This window comes from Populus nigra, chromosome 1, assembly GCF_951802175.1.
Source record: "Populus nigra chromosome 1, ddPopNigr1.1, whole genome shotgun sequence".
Classification (NCBI taxonomy): Eukaryota; Viridiplantae; Streptophyta; class Magnoliopsida; order Malpighiales; family Salicaceae; genus Populus; species Populus nigra.
This window is the reverse complement of record NC_084852.1, coordinates 41,160,276-41,179,268: the sequence shown is the minus strand read 5'-3', so window position 1 is coordinate 41,179,268 and position 18,993 is coordinate 41,160,276. Positions and strand designations below refer to the sequence as shown.

The 18,993-nt window shown below is 32.8% G+C and overlaps 2 protein-coding genes across 2 annotated transcripts; one reads left to right on the top strand and one right to left on the bottom strand.

The window, feature by feature from the left end:
• The first annotated feature begins 756 nt into the window (after positions 1 to 756).
• On the top strand, positions 757 to 3,936 carry LOC133700247 (RHOMBOID-like protein 2). The gene is made up of 5 exons (XM_062123802.1): positions 757 to 1,225; positions 2,152 to 2,315; positions 2,625 to 2,788; positions 3,193 to 3,443; positions 3,647 to 3,936. The coding sequence occupies exons 1-5, from the start codon at positions 951 to 953 to the stop codon at positions 3,759 to 3,761; spliced, it is 969 nt and encodes a 322-aa protein (XP_061979786.1). The 5' UTR covers positions 757 to 950; the 3' UTR covers positions 3,762 to 3,936.
• A 5,060-nt stretch (positions 3,937 to 8,996) lies between these two features.
• On the bottom strand, positions 8,997 to 13,391 carry LOC133692643 (protein IQ-DOMAIN 22-like). Its single transcript, XM_062113736.1, has 4 exons — positions 12,783 to 13,391; positions 10,566 to 10,766; positions 10,073 to 10,150; positions 8,997 to 9,984 (listed from the first exon to the last, which is right to left on the bottom strand). The coding sequence occupies exons 1-4, from the start codon at positions 13,200 to 13,202 to the stop codon at positions 9,250 to 9,252; spliced, it is 1,434 nt and encodes a 477-aa protein (XP_061969720.1). The 5' UTR covers positions 13,203 to 13,391; the 3' UTR covers positions 8,997 to 9,249.
• Positions 13,392 to 18,993: the final 5,602 nt, after the last annotated feature.

Here is an 18,993-nt window from a genome sequence, read left to right as displayed (position 1 = left end):
CTATAAGCAAACGAGTAGTTATTTGCAACTATTTTTCGGAACAAGAGCACTTATTTTTATTGGTTATGAATTTTGTCATAACTACAGGCAGCTGGCTTCTTCAATCTCGAATTTCTAATTTTATTGAAAAATAGCATCGTCCTCGTTTCTCTTTTCTTTTAAAAGAAGAACAAAGACCACAGTCGTTTGTGTTGAATTAAATGCAACCACTTGCTTGTTCAAGCCGACTTGCACGACGAAGAACAATTATCCTCTTCCTACAAGTACTTACTATGCCCATCAACCTTCTTTTGTTACCTTGGCCACACATTATTAGTTCATATGTTTTTTTTCCAAATGTAATTCTGTAGTTTTGTCTCTGATCAATATTATTTTTGGTATATGCAATAGTGTTTGTTGTTGTGATAATGAATTTTTAAAAAATATTTTTTATTTAAAAATATATTAAAATAATATTTTTTTTTTTATAAATTATTTCTTACATCATCCCACTAAAATAACAAAAAAAAATATTAATTTAAAACAAAACAAATTAATTTTCTTCAACAATACAATACTACCGCCAAAATAAATACTGCCGAACTGATAAAGCAAGCGCGATAATGATATCTTTGAGTGAGTTTATATATTAATTATTTTTTGAAATACATATCTTATAATATATTAATATTAATATGATGTTTTTTTTATAAAAAATATTTAATGGTCAATGAACTCAGACATGACTCGCATATAATTAGATTCAGACACGGAGATTACAGTTTCCCATACTTTACAACGGCTAAATCCTAAAAAAAAAAAAAATTCCTTTCCTGCTCGATTTCTGATTTCTTTCAGCAACTCCCTTGTAAGCCACTTCTCTATTTTAACTTCCCGCATGTATAAATAATCCGTTACTCACAAAAATAAAAAATAAAAAACATATTATCTCTGTGTAAGAGCTAGAGACAATGACAAGTAGGGATCTAGAGAGAGGGACAAAGAACGGAGGAAATAGCTCAAATCTCCCTTCATACTATGTTGAAACAGCAGAGAAGCAATGGACTTCTTGGCTAATTCCCATGTTTGTTGTTGCCAACATTGCTGTTTTTATTGTTGTCATGTATGTCAACGATTGTCCTAAAAAAAATCTCGGTTCTGAACGTAGTTGTGTGCCTAAGTTCCTCGGCAGGTTCTCTTTTCAGCCGTTGAAGGAGAACCCTCTGTTTGGCCCGTCTTCTGCTACGTAAGTTACTTTTCTCTTTTGCTTATTTTTGTTCAAAATTGTGAGCTTTATTGGTGTTTTGATGTGGGTTTGGATTTGTTTCTTGGTTGGGGTCTTGTGTTTGGTTTGGATTTGTGAGGTTTTGTAGTTTTTATTTGTTTGATTTTGGATTTGGACGTTGAGAGATTGGGTAGGAGTTTCTTATAACATAATTTTAGATAATCCTTTTCTTTTGCCTGTTAAATGGTTCTGATTTGGTATTTTCGATACTTGTTACTAGTGTTAATTGAGACAAGGGCTTAATTGAGCTCATGACAACATATAGTACCAGGTGTTTATAAGAAATATTTGATGAAAAGTTTTGTTTTTTAATCTTGCTTTTACCGGGAATCTTCTTTTCCACTTTATGGACGACGAAATTTGTTCTTGCGATCAGGTATCAAGGCAGAGTGAAAATTACGGTTTTTGGACTTGGTATGGAGTTGAATTTATCACCAAACGGTTTTGGAAGACTAAGCTTTTTGTAAATTCTTTGTATTTTCTTCACTTTTAAAGGTGCTAGAGTTTTGAGAACACGAGGCTATATCTTGTATTTGGTTTACAGATCGAAGACTACAGGATAAATTTTAATCTGTAATTCACAGAGACATATCTAGTAATGCTTATGATCTCTTGAGTGCTGTAGACTGGTGTCTTGATGGGTTGGATTGAGGGGTGTGATGACATAAATAGTATTCCATGTCAAGTTCTTACTTGAGCTGCAACAAAAATTCTTAAACACTACAATTTTTGGAATTTGTTGTTGCGATTTGTTCAAATTTATGTGCCTTTACTGCTTGTAGGAAAGCATCTGTAAGCAGCCTTCTAATTCATGTGGCAGTAGACAATTGCTTGACTTCTGTTGAGGAACTTTGATAGTTAATCTTAATGTACTGATGATTGTGCAGATTGGAAAAAATGGGAGCTCTTGAGTGGAACAAAGTAGTGCGTGGAGATCAAGGATGGAGACTCATCACTTGTATGTGGTTGCATGCCGGTGTTATTCATGTGCTTGCAAATATGTTGAGCTTGGTCTTTATTGGGATTCGCCTTGAACAGCAGTTTGGATTTGGTATGTCATGTTCTTTTCTTTTGGCGATCTATATCAAATCTTGTTGATTATGTGCCTGCATCACAGCTTAAGTTGAAATCAACATGCTTGCAGTTGCATCATTTCACACACGCACTCGCTTGCGCATTCAAATACTACAAAACAGAGACTGGAAAAACCTTATTCCTTGGATTATTATTGTTCTCAGTTCTCACACTTTAAGCACAACATCAAGTTGAAATATAATCTTTTCTACCATTTTATGGTTTTTACCATTTTATGGTAAAACCCATGCATCCGTAACATGTATTTTGAAATATAATCTGGCAGTGCGAGTTGGGCTTATCTACCTAGTATCAGGATTTGGTGGGAGCATCTTTTCTTCACTTTTTATTCAGCGAAACATTTCTGTTGGTGCATCTGGTGCTTTGTTTGGACTTCTTGGAGCAATGCTATCGGAGCTTCTTACCAACTGGACGATCTATTCTAATAAGGTATGCTGTCAACTATTGGTTTCTTTTGCATACATATAAAGGTTCTCTGTGTAATCTAAACATTTAGGTTTTGTGTTTTATGGACAGCAAAAAGTTGACCTGGAAACAAGCACACGCTCCCATTTGTTTCTGTTTTATAAATGTTTACACATGCACTCAGCTGCCCATGCGCAATGCATTCTTTAAATTGTTAGTTTAGGTTTTCAGATTTCATGGTTGTTTCATATGGTTCATATATTGTAACAGATACAGATGCTTGTCTACTACTTATTCATGGGACCAAGACCAATGAGACCAAGACATTCTTTTGTGATTGCTTGTCAGATTGTGATGTGGCTGCTTCAATTTTTTTTCAACTGGCTTTAAATAATTTACATCTCACAACTACTTTCTTCTTCTTGTAGATTGCTGCTCTCCTAACTCTCGTGGTCATCATCGCCATTAACTTAGCGGTGGGAATTCTTCCACATGTTGACAACTTCGCACACATTGGAGGTTTCTTTACTGGTTTTCTCCTTGGCTTTGTTTTGCTACTTCGGCCACAGTTTGGATGGGTAGAAAGCCAGCATTTTCGTGCAGATGCTCATGTAAAATCTAAGCACAAGGCCTACCAATACATGTTCTTGCTGGCTGCTGCAGTCTTGCTTATTGTTGGGTAAGGTTTTTGTTTTTTTTTTCCTACTCGAATTAAGCGATGTGCTAGATTAATTCAATGCTCCTTTGGCCTCCCCAAACATCAATAGCTTATCTTCATGAAACCAAGTTTGTCTGTTGTTTCTGAAAGCAAGTTTTGTTGCAGATGAGCGAGTGCAGAAACTTGTTTCTAATTTCCTGTATCCATTATTATGTACATTGCAGGTTTACCTTGGGATTGGTAATGCTGTTTAAAGGAAAGAATGGGAATGATCACTGCAGTTGGTGCCATTACCTAAGCTGTGTGCCTACTTCAAAATGGAAGTGCGAGAACCGATGAAGATTTTTCAAACTTATCTTCTGTTTGATAATTTTTTTGTTCTTTTTACCCCTTTATTTGTATTGATTTTCATTTGTTCATTTGTTTTTTGTGCTTTCACATGTAAGTAAATGACACTGGGATTGACTTTGGACATGAAAAGAGTAATATAACGTTTTAAAATCTTCAAAACGGATCTAATAACTTGCAGAGCATGAACTACAAGCAATCCCTTGTTACTGTAATATTCAGCATGGACGCACATGATATTATCCATTTTTTTAACCCTTTTTCGATGGGAGACCAAATCCAAACTCTATAACTGGCATCTCTTTCAGGGAAATATCCCAAGTTATGGCCCATCATTAGCTGCCTTCTAACACGTTGACCTAATTTAACTAGTTGACTCACAACTTGTCAATCAATATTAAAATAATGAATTAGTTTTAGTATCCAAAATACAGGTCTGGTCAGTGTTGACATCAGTTGTAATCCAAATATTACGATGAAAGACTCCTTTCCTTGTTTCTTCCTGTGAGATAAAAAGATCCTTACAAACTAACAATGCTAGCAGCATCTATAGGATTTTTAAAAAAAACTGCAGACATTTTAATTTCTCTATGATGAGCAAACTATTATTTAATCCTCGTGTTTTAAGTGAAATAATTAGTTAATTCCTTTTGAGTTAAAAAAACTCAATGCTAAATCTCTTTTTTTATATATAAATGTAAATTTTTTGCACAAGAATAATACCTTTCCAAACAAATTGGTGAAATAATACAGTTTAACAGTGTCATGATTCAAAAGCGCATGATGGTCAAACTACAATATCCTACCTCGACCGATTGAATCCAGTTATATTAACCGATCGACTATTTCATGCAGAAACTATAATTTTATGAATATTTTTTTAAAATATGTTTTATGGGTTAAAATATATATCTTTGTCCACCTTGTAGACTTAAAAATAGATTTCAATTAAAATCTTAAAAAGTTATTGTTCACATAGTAGTGAGTGATTCTGAGCAGTTAAGTATTAGTCTGTCATAACTAAATGAGGATTTGCCTCAAATAAATTATGTGGATGGCCAAACCATTATAGGGGATTTGGTTGCGCTACACTAGAATAAGAGCTCAAAAGAGCCATAATTTTTTATCTGACTCTTGGATCGTGTTGAAATTTTTACAGGAGTTTTCAGAGACCGTTTTCCTTATAGTAGCCACTATATCACTATGTGAACTGTCAAATCTTCAGATATAAAAAATCTCGCTAAAGCCACCTAGTTTTAGCAATTTTAAGATTTTCCTTGTAATTTTTGGAGTCATTAACCATTACGAACCAGTCAATCGATTATGCCAGAAATAGCATAATTTGACCAAATCGTGCTTAGAAATAACAACATTTAGTAAGTATTATGTTTTTAAAACGTGATATAATTAAAAACTATGTTATTTCACCATAAACAATTTTACTCCAATATGAATTCACCATTTATTTTTTAATTTTCTATGCTAATTTTCAGGAATGGGGTGTTATACAAATGCGTTGGCGATGAATAAAAGCCTGATGAGGTAATGGGTTTGTTTCTTAATGGTAGAAAATCATGGGTTCTGCAAAAATTAGGAAGTTTCAGTGGGGTTGATGTAAAAAGTGATGATGTCAATGGTGAGGTTGTCTTTTCCGTGAAGGGTTAAGGATTATTCAATTTAGTGCAGTCCAGGTAGGGGAGCTGTTTTTGCAAGTTTTGAAAGATATGTCTTTGTTTCATAAAGGATTACTTACTTGTTTTTATGATGGTTGAAAAATATTTTTTTAATTTTTTTAAAAAATTTATTAATATTTTAATATGATAATATTAAAAATAAATTTAAAAAATATTATTTTAATATATTTTTAAATAAAAAATATTTTAAAAAATAACTATTATCATAAATTCAACCACCTCTAAATGCATAAATGAATGGAATAAGCAAATTAAATGGATCACTTGCACGCAGAGCTTCGCTTGCAACTTCCATTGTTTAACATCACAGTGGAATAAGATAGAATCTAGTAAGATTTGTTTGTTAGAAGTAATTAATTGAAAAAAATGACTCTGGGATGCAACAAATTGTTCGATGCTCATCAGGGCATGTGTTGTTCCATTATTATTATTATTATTATTATTATTGTGCTTTGATGCAATAGATTCATTGAAAATCTAAATGGTTTTCTTTAATATATAATGACTCTTTAGTGATTTTTAAACTATAATGGTAATCCTATGATTTTTTTTCGACTTTTTATTTTTATTTTTACGTGTACTTAATTCAATACATAAAATGTTTCAAGTATTATAAATATATAAAATATAATTTCTGAAACTAAAAAAAAAAATCACGTGCAAATCTTGGAAGGGTAAAAGTAATTTTCCCTTCTATCTCCAGAAAAGCTGATTGACTCTCTTTAATATTGGTGGGTTCATGGCCAGCACATAAAACATAAAGTCTACGGAGCTGTGAGGGACCGAAGGCCTAATAGTTGGGCCACTTAAAAAGCTTGTGGCTGAACAAGGCAAAGAGCTGTACATGCTGATGGCATTGGGCCGCTCAAAATTTCCATGGATAAATTCGGCAATTAGTATATAATTTTTTAAAAATAGGTGAATCAATACCGCAGCAAAAATAACATAACTTTACCTATTATGGTTTAAAACTATGATATATATATTAAATATTGTGTTTTTAAACTGATATTAATTAATTGTCAATCCTGACAATTAAATTCTAGCTATTCTCTTGATCCCCGACTCTTCTCGAAGCCCTCGCTCAACAGATTCTTCTAGCTTTTGCATTTTCCACCTAGCTTTCTCTGCGAAGTTCAACATCTTCTGACTCTGTTCCTCTATGTGCTCTTCTGCGAGAGCCTCAAGGCTGCCTTCTTCTCCTCCCGGTATGAACTCACCACGCCTATATGTTGCTGAAGTGACAGTGCGGTTGTGGCCATTTCCACATGCATAACCATCATTTATTGAGATTGGCATGTCCTTTTGTAGGCTAGAATCATTGTCTTTTTGGGTTTTTCGGGTTTTACAGTAAACTTTTTTTTTTTAAAAAAAATAAGACTGTTTTAAAAAGATTTTGTAAAATAGTAAAATTTTATCATGTCATGTTTTTGAAGTGCGATATAGTCAAACTTCAATTTTCTATCTCAATTGGTTGATCATTTGGATCTAGTTATATTAATCGGTCTACTGTTTAATATATAAATCATAATTCTATGAAGTTTTTCTTTCAAAACACTATTGTTCACACAATAATAAATGATTTTGAGTAGTTTGAAGTGAGTCTGTTATAACTAAATGAGGATCTGCCAAAATAAATTACATGAATGGTCTAGCAAATACATTTATGAACCGGTAAATCAAGTTTATACTCAAAAGAACGTCTGGTCATACCAGACCAGAATAATATTTTAAAAGAACCATAACTTTTAATCTGATCGTTGAATTGCGCTTAAATTTTAACATGAGGCATTGCATCGCTACACAAACCGTCGAATTTTTAGTTATAAAAAATCTCATTGAGGCTCCCAGTTTTAACACTTTGATATTTTTATTGTTTTTTTTGAAACCAAACAACCCGTTTCATTGATCATTACAAATTAATAGACTGATTGAGTTAGAAATAACATATTTTATCCGTATTGTATTTTAAAAATATAATGTTTAATAAACATTATTATTTTAAAATGTAATAACTATTTTATTATATTTAAAAATAATAATATTTAATAAATATTATAGTTTTAAAACTCAATTTTAATAAAATATAATATCTGATCAAAAAAAACTTTTATATCAATTCTTTATTTTTTAATTTTATATACTAATGATCTAATTTATCCAAAAAAAAAAAAACATTTGTGGTCCTCCGAACCAACGCAATTGAGTGGAAATTGTACTTTTTCTTGGGATTTTAGGAATTTGGCAGTCAGTCACCTCATTCACTGCCTCTCTCTATCTTCTCTGTCACACACATATAGAAAAGATAATGATAATCATCTAGTTATTGATAATTTATTTTTTTTATAATTTTAAATTTGAATTCTATAATTATCATATAATAATCATTAAAAATTTATATAATCATTAATTTCAGGATCTGTGAGATTAATTGAAGTACACGCAAACTGGCTTGAACACTCAAGTTAAAAAAAAAAAATTATACTTATGGTAGCCAAGGCTTCAAATCTTTACACGCATATGCTAAAAAAATTTCTCTATTTTATTTCCCAAGAAAATAAAAGGGAATAAAATAAGTGACTCGTTTAGAAAATTGTTATTGATAGAAGAAAAGGAACATAAATGAGTAAATGCCTCTGCCATGAAAAATTGACAAAATGGGGGCTGTGTTCTTTGACTTGAGAGAGAAGAATGATGTCTTTGCGTAAATATGACATGCCGTGCTTTCCGCTATTTTTCAAGTACAATATTTATTAAATATTGTTTTTTCAAAACATAATAAGCTGAAAATATACTATTTCACTAAAAAGAATTTTAAATAATGTTCTTCCGTTATTTTTTTAATTATTGTGCTAATTTTTTTTTTAAATCCAATTTTTATTTGGGTATAAGATGTACTAATAGATGAATCAAAACCTGCGCACTAATGCATGGCAGGGGGACTCAATGTTTCCATTTGAATATAAGATGTGGATTGACAGAAGCACAATATGTTAATATTAAGCTGTACATTTATTAAATATTGTTTTTTTCTAAAATAGGACAAGCTAAAAGTGTATTATTTCAAAAAAAAATTAAAAGGTGTTATTATGCTATTTTTTTTTTAAAATCCAATTCCTATTTGGTTGTAAGATGAATCAGAACCTGCACTGATGCATGGCAGGGGGCAGCTCAATGTTTCCATTAGAATATAAGATGTACTGGTATGTTCCATTGATTGACCATACGGGGTGGCAGAAACCTAACCAAGTCTAGCTCTGGATTGCGACCATCACAACCACCGACATCAACTTTCCCATGTCTTCAAAACATGTTCTTTCAATGCGATCTCCCAGATCGATGTGGGGCACGAGCTCCCTTTAAAGCTTGAGGTATCTATTTTGACAATATTAGCTGTTTAATTCACCAAATCGTCAGAGACGAAGAGTAAAATGGCTTTGTACCGTGCTATGCCGTCATTATGCATACAGGTAGCCACTGCACAAATCTAAAAGTTGTTTATTTCAGAAAAGATAGCACAGGTCAGAAAAGATTAAGAAAAACAGGCCGTAGATAATCGTAGTTAGGACTTCGGAGATGATTCACACTCCTAGTTAAGCCTTTTAGTTTACCCTTAATACAGAAACACGGTTCAAATACACTCCATGTAAGATTTCCACTGCGATTCTTAACGTCTAGCCTGCGCCACTAGACAACTTAACACAGCTCAGACTAAGACAGATCGAGTATAAACTAAGTTACGTACATTTGTTAGCCAGACTATAAGCTACTCCAAAAACTATGTTTTAGTATCCCTGCCCAATAGGCATTCCCAGCTTGTCCAAGCGACCAGATCCAGGGTAAGCTTTGCTTGAAAAACTTGCACGCAAGGCAGAAGCACGCTGTGCACTACTCGATCTTGGCTCACCACACCCGAGAACTGAGTATCTCCTGGTTGAACTGGATCTCTCATATTGGGGTCTTTGTTTTGGAGCGCTAAGAGATCTCGCCTTAGCCCTCGAAGATTCAGTGTTACACATATAATTTGGGTAGCCATAATAACCAATTAGGAAGTTTCTTGAGCCATCACTCCTACTGGGAGTGAAGGGACTTCTCTTACTACTACCACCCCTTGATGATGCAGAGTAGAACTGTGGGCTATTTTCAGCAGTGCATAATGCTTCTTCGACAACATGAGAAAACTTCAATGGACTTAAAGATTGAACTTCACAAGATGAGGGACTTGGAACAGTTTGATGGGCTGTCGAGTCTTTTGTAGTTGTGAAACTATGGCTATACTGATCTGACAGGGAAAGGTGAGAAGAGTGAAAGAGATTTCTACGCTTGGGAGTAATGTGGGGTTTTCCAGTATCAATCTCAAGGATCTTGTCACTCTTATCATCATCAATAGTGCCAGTTCCTGCCAAAGGGACTTGATGATCCCATGTTTGATCATCCATCCGACGCTCTGACCAATTTAAGGATAAGTGTGCAACGTCTATATCGCCAATTGCTCTGCCTTTACATTTTGACCCAGTTCTCTGCAAATGTAAAGAACGGGTCCATAAGTGCACAAGGCCTGGATGATAACAGTTGAATAATCCTCTAAAGGGAACGAAATAACAATACCTTGAGTATTGATGATTGTTCATATTTTCCACTCCTGGCACGAATGGCATGCTCGAATTTTTCAGGGGTTGGCGGACCCTACATGTAGTTTAAATATGATCATTAACACATAATGAGTGAACTAAAGTACATGCGCCTAGAAGAATAATTTAATCCTCCAATTATCTGCTTCCAAGAAAAATATTGATACGCCAGAAGTTATTTTAATTTCATGAGCACCGCAGCTATGTTTGAAGGATGGAATTTGTTTTACAATATGGCTCTCACTGATTTGTTATAACCACTCTCAATGGACCACCAAGCTTACATCATTCAAAAACCATAAATTAATATATATATATATATAGTGTAAAGTTGTCTTGAGCCTGAAAGAAAGTTGGTCTGCAGCTCCAAGGAAAAGTATCCTTGAGTCCATAAAGCAATGCAATTCACTTCTCAAAAAATTCAAGTAAAAAGAATTCAAATATGGGAGGGAAAATTGAGTTCCTCTTACAGGGTGGTGAAAGCGAGAGGACTTGCTACTTGAATGAGAAGATTCAGAAATTTGGGCACGTCCAGAACGTGCTCGAGACTGCGCTCGCAGCAAAGCTTGCATTCGATGAAGCCACTCTGCAGTTCGCTTCCTCTCAATGTGACCTCTTACCAGAGCTTGAAGTCTCACCAATGCCTTTAACGCCCGTAATGCTCTCCTAGCCTAAAGGATAAACCATTAAAAATAGTCACTAAGCTAAACCAAATCAGAACTGTAGAACAATTCTTCAAGGGCTAACCTTATACACTAATGCTTCTGCAGAAATGCTGAATCATTCATTATGTACAGATAGTTAAGTATAATCAAAATCAATAAGGAATCTCAAGCTGGTCACAGTATCACACTGTGACATTCACTGCAATTTGAAAGACAGCTTAAAATTATGGCGCCAAACAAAACAAAAGTCACACCACCTTGAAAATTTGAAGGGAAACAGGGCATAAGCCTTAAAAGAAAGCGTTGATCCCATCTGACACTACATTATAGATGACAATGACATCTCACTAGCCGCCCTACCCAGAGGGAAAAGTATAAAAGTAATCCACGAGCCTCTGACTTTAGTAATACCATATTAAAGAAACCAACTAACCCAACTTTCATCTTCAAAAAATTCATTCCGGACAGAGGAAACATGTGAACTTTTTGTTAGTTCGGACCCACCCTCACCTATTTGCAAGACCAGTGAGATGGATGAGAGCAAGAGCATACATGGAAAAGAGGAACCTCAAAAGGTCAATTAATATGGTTCAATGGTCCAATCAATTTGAAAATTTAAGCAAGATTTAACGACCACATTCCTTAATTCATAAACTTCTTTTTGTATCTATTTTTTACGGCATTAGAGGTTGTTTGGGATCGCTACTGAAATCCTGTTTCCCAAAACTTTGAATGTTTTTTTTAAAATTTTTTTTTTATATATTTTTTATCGTTTTAAACTTTAAAGTGATAATATAAAAATAATTTTTTAAAAATAAAAAATACATTATTTTAATATATTTCTAAACAAAAATTATATTAAAATCCCATCATTATCACACTTAACATCACCCTCACTCACCCTGCTATATAAAGCTAAAATCCATAGAAGTATTAACAATTTATGGGCTGGACCCCACAATTTGGAATAAAACACTACCGGATTAGACAAACCCATCTTGTTAATGAAGTTATTATCATGCAGATAAACGACCCTTGTGGTCCAAAAGTAAACACATGTAGGTTAACCATTAGGTAAGACAATTTTCCACGTCAAACCAAAAACATTTAAGCCACAAGACATGCCGATCAACTTAACAAAACACACCGACAAAAATCATACTCCACTAATTAAACTTGACAAAAACATGATCTCGAGTCCAAGTTGATCCCATGTTTTTTTTTTAAAAAAAATTATTTAGCTTAAAATTAACTTTTTTATATACGTTTTTTAATTATTTTGATGTGATAATTTTCAAGATTAATTTTTTAAAAATAAAAAATTATTTTAATTTATTTCTTAATAAAACTCGCACCAACCCTTGACATTATTCCACCAAACAAAAAGGAAACATCAATCGAAAGTGCAGGAACAAAATTCTTTCCATTAAATGCTGAAAATCCCATCTCAACCAAGATAGAAGTGAAAATTTTAGGTCCACGTGGATTTGGGGATGGTGCATGTTACACTCCCCGGCGAGGTGATAGGCACTAAACAACAACAACTATTAATACTAGCGCCATATATAATTCAATTATAGGACTTGTAAATGGAAAAGAGAAAAACCTCCGTCCAAAAAAGCATTCTCATTCGGACACTGAGTTTCTTTAAACAAAACGACAGAACAGAACAACTCATGTGAGAATGCAATGAAAAAGGGAAAAAAAGAATACTGCAAGAGTGGAAACGAATCCGTTTTTGTAACTTAGCAGAGGAGGTGATTGAAACATGCATAACAAAAATCCCATCTCCCTCTAAACAAAAAAAAAATACGTGAAAGAGAAGAAGCTTAGACACGAAATCGTATAACTCAGTTAAGAAAACACTTTATTTTTGTTTTAACAACTAAATAGTGCTAATCCACACAAATAGGCTAAAATACCTAACTAATTAAAAAAGATTAATATTCTGAAACAGAATAGAATTGAAGAATAGGGGACGTTAGAAGGAAAGAAAAGAAAGAGAGGGGCGAATTATATTACCAGGTAGCCACGGAAAGCAGCTTGAATCTTAACAGCAGCGAGGTCTTCACGTAATCCAAGACTCCCGCTAACGTTCGCGACACTGTTATTAACACACCTCCCACTACTCGTAAGTCTCACAACCTCGGCAGCTGCCTGAGCCGCTGCAACAGCAGCCTCCGCAACTGCAGCGGTAGCAGCAGCCACAGCGACCGCATGCTTGTTGGGGTCCTCCTCAAACTCCTGCCCGTACAGAACACCAGTTTTACTGGCTTCAATATCTTGTTGTCGCTGTTGGTGGTCGTGGTCTTTTTCACGGCGGGACTTAACAAAACTCCATCTCCGTTTGTCTTTAGAACGAGTGGTTTGGGGGTGTTCTAGTGGTGGGTCGGGTTTTTTTAATCCGAGAACGGCACGGAACCATTTGGAAGCTTTGCCCATTCAGTGAGAGGGGAGTGTCAACGGTGGTTTTTCGGTGTCCGCGGTTTGCATTTGCTACGAGAAATAGCGAGAAAGGAGGAGAAGGTGGGAGAGTTTTAATTACTCTTGAATGCTATGTTGGAAGTCAAGTGAGGAATGTAAGAGAAGGTGTTTGTTGGAATTTCATAGGTGGGTAATAAATCCGGGGAATTTTATACGATTTGGAAACTGATGGCACAATTTAATAGGAGTGGTGTATTTTGGGCAGGGGGAAAGTACATTCGCTTCATTGCGCGTGTACTCGGACATTTATATTTTTTTATTTCTAATTAATTTATTTGTGCTCTGTGACGGATCATATCAAAATTACTTTTAAATGTAAAAAGGATATATTAGCACTGTTAATGTATTTTTAGAATTGAGAAAGAATTTTCTTTTTAATCAAAAATTTAATATTTATATTAAATCAAAAATTATATATATATATAAATAGATATTAAAAAAGATATTAATATAGATTAAATACTAAATTGAAAAGTTAAGAAATAAATGTATTGTATTATGGGGGAGAAATCCAATTTTTTTGTTATTTTGTTATATGCTGATTATTTTTATGAGAAAAATAATAATTAAGTTCCATAAAAAATTGCCGATATAATTCTTTTTTTCTTATTAATCAATTTTTCTTAACTTAAAAATACAATTTTCTTCAACGATTTGTTTAATAAAAATCACTTGAGATTAAAATAAATATCTAAAAGATTTGAAAGTTCTGGAATAAGGATTAAAAAATATATTTTTAATTAAAATATCCTCATCATATTAATCTGTTTATTTTTATTTTTATTTTTTAATAAATTTTTTATCATGATGTTTATTTTTAAAGAAAAAAAAGTTAATAAAATAATTTTTTTAAAAAAAAAACATTGATAATCATATCGCAGATATATCATAAAATACAAGAATAATATACTAAAACTTTTTAGAGTTTTTTTTAAGTAATCATGTGGGGGATAAAAACAACAGTGTACAAAATCCAGCCAAAAAAAAAAAACAATGATAGATCATGAAGGACTGTAAAGAAAAACACCCTCGGAAATTTTATAAAGAAATACCCTTCAAGTTAAATTTTTATTGGTTATTTAAATTATTTTTTTAATCTATTAAATTAATTAGATTATTTAAAATCAATTCACACATGATTTAAATTATAAAATTATATTGAAATACTTATGTTTTAAATTTGAATATAATTTTAAATTAATTTTTTTTAGAATTTTTTATTAAATTAATATTTTAAATTTTATATATGTGTGTAATATGAACAATATAATCTCAAAACAGCATACTATAATACTTCAAAATCAAAACATATTGTTTCAATTAAAAAAATAGAATATCATCCATGACAGAATTGATAACCTGGATGTTAGTGACAATGGAAATGTGTTACATCATAAAACAGAACCCAACCACTGTCTTCCAAAGAAAACAGAGTGAAGAAGCCAAAGTTTTTAGGCATCACATGACATTTTTATTATTTTAATAAATAAAAAAAGATTTTTAAAACATTAAATAGAATATAATAATAATCTTATAAATAAATTAATATTCCTTGTTGATTATTTTTTACACACTAGCAAGAGGATCTAAAGTGTTATTAATATATAAACTTCATGATATAAAATGTAGTTTTTGAAATAAATAAATAAAAATATCAAACTACAGAAGTGGTGGATGTAATTAACCCTATATTTTATAATACCATAATTATGTGGTGTTTCAAGGCCACTCACTTCTATTATTTAGAAAAGCCTTAAATTTAATTGTATTTAGTTTGAAAAAATTAAAAAGATGTAATATATATATATATAATTTTATTGTTTTATGCATAAAATTCTTATAAGTCATACACTAGGAAGTGTTTTAAAACGCGAGCAAACTCGTGTTTTTAAAAATTTTATTTTTTTATTAAAAATTAATTTTTTTATATATTTTAAATTGTTTTGATGGGGTGATTTTAAAAATATTTTTTTAAAAATAAAAAAAATTAATATATATATTTTTAAGGTATATATACTGTAAAGTGATATAAAATTTGTCACGTATTCGTACTGATAATACTGTTTTACTTTTTTTAAAGATGTCATGAGCTCGTTAATGGAAAGGAAGAAAAAAAAAGAAAAGAGTCTTGAATGGGACAGAAAGGGAAATAGAAAAACGTGACATGGAATGATGGAAAGTGTGGGAGAACCTGCATCGTCTGTCCTGATGCGACTGCACGTAAAGCTAACAGGAGTGGATAATAGACATTTTTAGCCACGTAATTAGTTTCCCTGAGATGAGAACATGGTCGGTTCAAGCCTCCATTTTACCTTATTTACCCCCATAAACCCTTGCATTTCTTTTTCCTTTTCTTTTTCATAGCGTGCAAAATTTCATTAGCCAGTCATTGTTGAGAATCTAGGCCCACGAATTCGACCTGTATTATCAGTTAAAAACAGTGGGCCACCACATTGATTGATCAGATCTCAGGGGTGGAGAAGGAAAGATCTCCTCGATAAGGAAAGCGCCTGCTCCCCACAAATAGTTCAATCAGGTGGATCCGAGCAGATCTTCCCGATTCATATTTTCTTGGCCGAGATCGCCTCTCCAAGAAAACGACTGATTACAACCACATTACGGAATGTCTTCGGTTAAGATATTTTTTTATTTTTTAAAGTATTTTTTATTTAAAAAACAATTATAATAATATTTTTTATTTTAAAAAAAATATTTTTAATATTAAAACATTCAAATGATATTAAAATATTAAAAATATTAATTTAAAATAAATAAAAAATATATCTAAAAAAAAAATATTGAAACACAGAAAGAAACAGATCTAAGAGTATATTGCAGTAACTGTTTTTTAAATTTATTTGAAAATATATTAAAATAATATTTTATTATTTTTTAAAAAAATAATTTTTTATATTAAAAAAATTAAAAATACTAAAAACTTTTAATTTAAAAAAATAAATTAAGTTTCGAATAAATATTATTTTGATTGCAATACCTAACAATTTCAGAATGAAATGAGAATGTTCCAAAAAAACAAAAGGTGAGAGACTTCAATCTATTTGAATCAAGCTATATGAAATAATTAAAGTTCATATATTTTTTATTTTCAATTCTGTATATGGATTTTATTGGAAGAAGGCTGAATATTAGCCGATTCTTTAGCAACAGTTATCTAATACGTAAAAGATTAATTATACCAATGCTTTTAGGAAAAAGATATACAGTCCTTATAAGATAAAGATTGACAGTTAGATTGTTAGTTTCCTTTGTAATCATGGACTTCTATTCCACTTCTACTTATGCCTCTACTGCGTTGTATATATATATGGCACAATACATAATAAAGGCACTGCAATTTCCAGAGCAGCAACTCTGTTATCATATTCTCTGTTCCTTCTTTTTCTACATGGTATCAGAGCAGGTTTTGATTGACCTGCATTTTACTTAAAGTTTTCTATGGAAGACTCTTCTAAATATGTTGGTGCTGATGACATCAACAGATTTTTTAACACATCAGAAGGAGATCAAAATAATCTAAATCAATGTCTAGGTTCAGTTTTGTTGAATGAACTCAACTATCTTCCTTGGTCAAGAGCTGTAACAATTGCTCTTGGTGGAAGGTCCAAACTTGGCTATGTTAATGGCCATATCAAGGCCCCTGACTCTTTCTCGCAGAATTATGAAGCATGGCAATGCAAAGATCAACTTGTCATGTCTTGGTTACTTAATTCTATGGAGAACAATATTGTTGAAATATTTAGTTATTCAGAATCTTCAATGGAGCTCTGGGAGGCTGTGAAGGAGATGTATGGAAATCAAAACAATGTAGCTCGTGTTTTTCAAATCAAAAGAGATCTTGCTAATCTGCAGCAAGATGGCAAGACTTATGTGCAACTACTTGGAATTCTAAAAGGTATGTGGAGTGAACTTGCATTATATCGACCTCATACTGTTGATGTTGCAGTATTGAAAAAACGAGATGAGGAAGACAAGATATTCCAATTATTATCCAGTCTTGGTCCAGATTATGAAGACCTTCGAAGTCGAATTCTAATGAACTCTGATCTTCCATCCCTTGCGAATGTTTGTGCTACAATATAGCGAGAGGAAGCTCACAGAAAAATCATGAATCCAGAGCCAAGAATCACCTTGCCAGAAACCCGTGTATACGTTGTTACCAGACAGATGAAAAGTAATAAATCTTACAAAGGAAAACGACCAGATTTGAAGTGCACTCATTGTCATAATCTTGGACACATAATCGGGCGGTGTTGGATCCTTCATCCAGAATTAAAGCCTAATTTTGAAAAGGAAAAGGGACTTCAAAAGGGTTATGGATATAAAGCTCACATTGCTGCTCGCTCTACTGATGATTCTTCTCCAAGTAATGTAGTGAACTTTTCTACCAACCTGTCTGCTCTTCTTAATGATTTTGCCAATTATCTTAAGGAAAAGGGTGATGCTAGCTTGACAGCCTCAAGCAATTCTGATTCTACAACTATTCTTGGTAAGTTTGCTGGTTTCCTGGCAAACTCTGATCATCTATCCCAAGAGAATTTAGAAGGTATTTTGACTACTTTTAAAACTGCTTTAGTTGCTAGTACTGTGCATAATTTTTGGGTCATTGATTCGGGTGCCTCTGATCACATAACAAATAAAACGACTAGCTTACATCATTTCGAAAAAATCACTACTCCAACCCATATTTCTGTTGCAAATGGAAAACATGTCCCTGTCGAAGGTAAAGGGAAAATTAAATTGCTCTCTGAAAATATTGAGTCTTTGGTTTTATATGTTCCATGTTTTCCATTCCAATTACTTTCCATTGGCAAGGTCACCAAAACACTAAATTGTCGTGTTATATTTGATTCTCACCGAGTTCTTTTTCAGGACCGCGCCACCGAGAGGATGATTGGTGAAGGTTTCTTTTTTCAAGGGCTTTATTATTTTTCAAATGATTCCAAGCGTCCTCAAATTTCTGCTCTTTCTTCCCTTAGTCAGGATCAAGTTTTATGGCATCAACGTTTAGCCCATCCTTCCGAGAATGTTCTTACAAAATTAATGCCCAGTTTAGATGCCAGAAACATCACTTGTGATACATGTCACCTATCAAAATCCACCAGACTGCCTTTTTCACCCTCTATGTCTAGAGCCAATGAGATGTTTGAACTTGTACACTCTGATGTTTGGGGACCAACTATTGAATCATTTGATGGCTACAAGTATTTTGTTACTTTCGTTGATGATTTTTCTCGTGTAACATGGATATATCTTTTAAAATTCAAAAGTGAGGTTGTTGATGTTTTTAAGGATTTTCATACGTTAGTCATAAATCAATTTTCTACGAAACATAAAATTCTTAGATCTGATAATGGCACCAAATACATGTCTCAAAAAATGACACAGTATCTAGCTTCTCATGGCATTTTACATCAGTCTAGCTGTGTTGGTACACCCCAATAGAATGGGGTAGCTGAACGCAAAAATAGAGATTTGCTAGAAAAAACTCGAGCCTTGATGATACAAATGCATGTTCCCAAAACTTTTTGGTCTCAAGGAGTATTATCTGCTGCATATATTATTAATCAGCTACCTAGCCGAGTGTTGTTTTTTAAATCACCACTTGAAGTTTTGCAGAAACAATCACCTGATGTATCACATTTAAGGGTGTTCGATTGCATATGTTTTGTGCATATTCAGGCTTCAAATCGTGATAAACTTGACGCAAGGGCTGCTAAGTGTATTTTCT

Excerpts from the sequence above, each read along its gene's own strand:
- LOC133692643 (XM_062113736.1), bottom strand. The coding sequence starts at position 13,202 with ATGGGCAAAGCTTCCAAATGGTTCCGTGCCGTTCTCGGATTAAAAAAA. Across the intron at positions 10,767-12,782 it reads CTGCTTTCCGTGGCTACCTG|GCTAGGAGAGCATTACGGGC; the intron begins GTAATATAATTC and ends TTTATCCTTTAG. Across the intron at positions 10,151-10,565 it reads CCTCTCGCTTTCACCACCCT|GGTCCGCCAACCCCTGAAAA; the intron begins GTAAGAGGAACT and ends AACTACATGTAG.
- LOC133700247 (XM_062123802.1), top strand. The coding sequence starts at position 951 with ATGACAAGTAGGGATCTAGAGAGAGGGACAAAGAACGGAGGAAATAGC. Across the intron at positions 1,226-2,151 it reads TTTGGCCCGTCTTCTGCTAC|ATTGGAAAAAATGGGAGCTC; the intron begins GTAAGTTACTTT and ends ATGATTGTGCAG. Across the intron at positions 2,316-2,624 it reads TGAACAGCAGTTTGGATTTG|TGCGAGTTGGGCTTATCTAC; the intron begins GTATGTCATGTT and ends ATAATCTGGCAG.